Source organism: Cystoisospora suis (assembly GCF_002600585.1).
Source record: "Cystoisospora suis strain Wien I chromosome Unknown contig_597, whole genome shotgun sequence".
Lineage (NCBI taxonomy): Eukaryota > Apicomplexa > Conoidasida > Eucoccidiorida > Sarcocystidae > Cystoisospora > Cystoisospora suis.
Window position 1 is genome coordinate 28,891 of NW_027153398.1, and position 355 is coordinate 29,245.

Consider the following 355-nt stretch of genomic DNA (forward strand, 5'->3'; position numbering starts at 1 on the left):
CTTCTTTTTCTTCTTCATCTTGTCCCTCTGTTTTCCTTTTCATCTGTAGACAAAGCTGAGCTCCCGAGCGTACAGTCATCCTAATGAATTTCGAGACGACATGCTTCTAGTGAGTTTTGCCTTCTCTTCTTCTCTCCCTCCCTTCATCTTCGTTGAAAGTTCACTCTCATCATAGAGGAGATATCCTCTGTCTGTACTCCTACTCCAACTACAGAGTCACTATTTCGTATTGGCACTGCTACCATCCTTAAGTCTCTTCACTTTTTACCGTCGGGTCATTCGTTACTCGATCTTCTCTGACGTGTACCACTTCATCTTCTTCACTTATTCAGAGATAAAGAAGAGAAAGAAAGAG

The 355-nt window shown here is 42.3% G+C and overlaps 1 protein-coding gene across 1 annotated transcript in view; it reads left to right on the forward strand.

Moving 5' to 3' along the window:
* CSUI_001496 (bromodomain-containing protein) overlaps window positions 1-175 on the forward strand; it is a gene marked incomplete at its 3' end in the record, with an annotated part of 7,111 nt that extends 6,936 nt beyond the window's left edge. Inside the window, exon 4 of the mRNA XM_068061702.1 lies at window positions 50-175. Coding sequence (XP_067926324.1) covers window positions 50-175 — 126 coding nt within the window. The remainder of the gene's footprint in view (window positions 1-49) is intronic.
* Window positions 176-355: the final 180 nt, after the last annotated feature.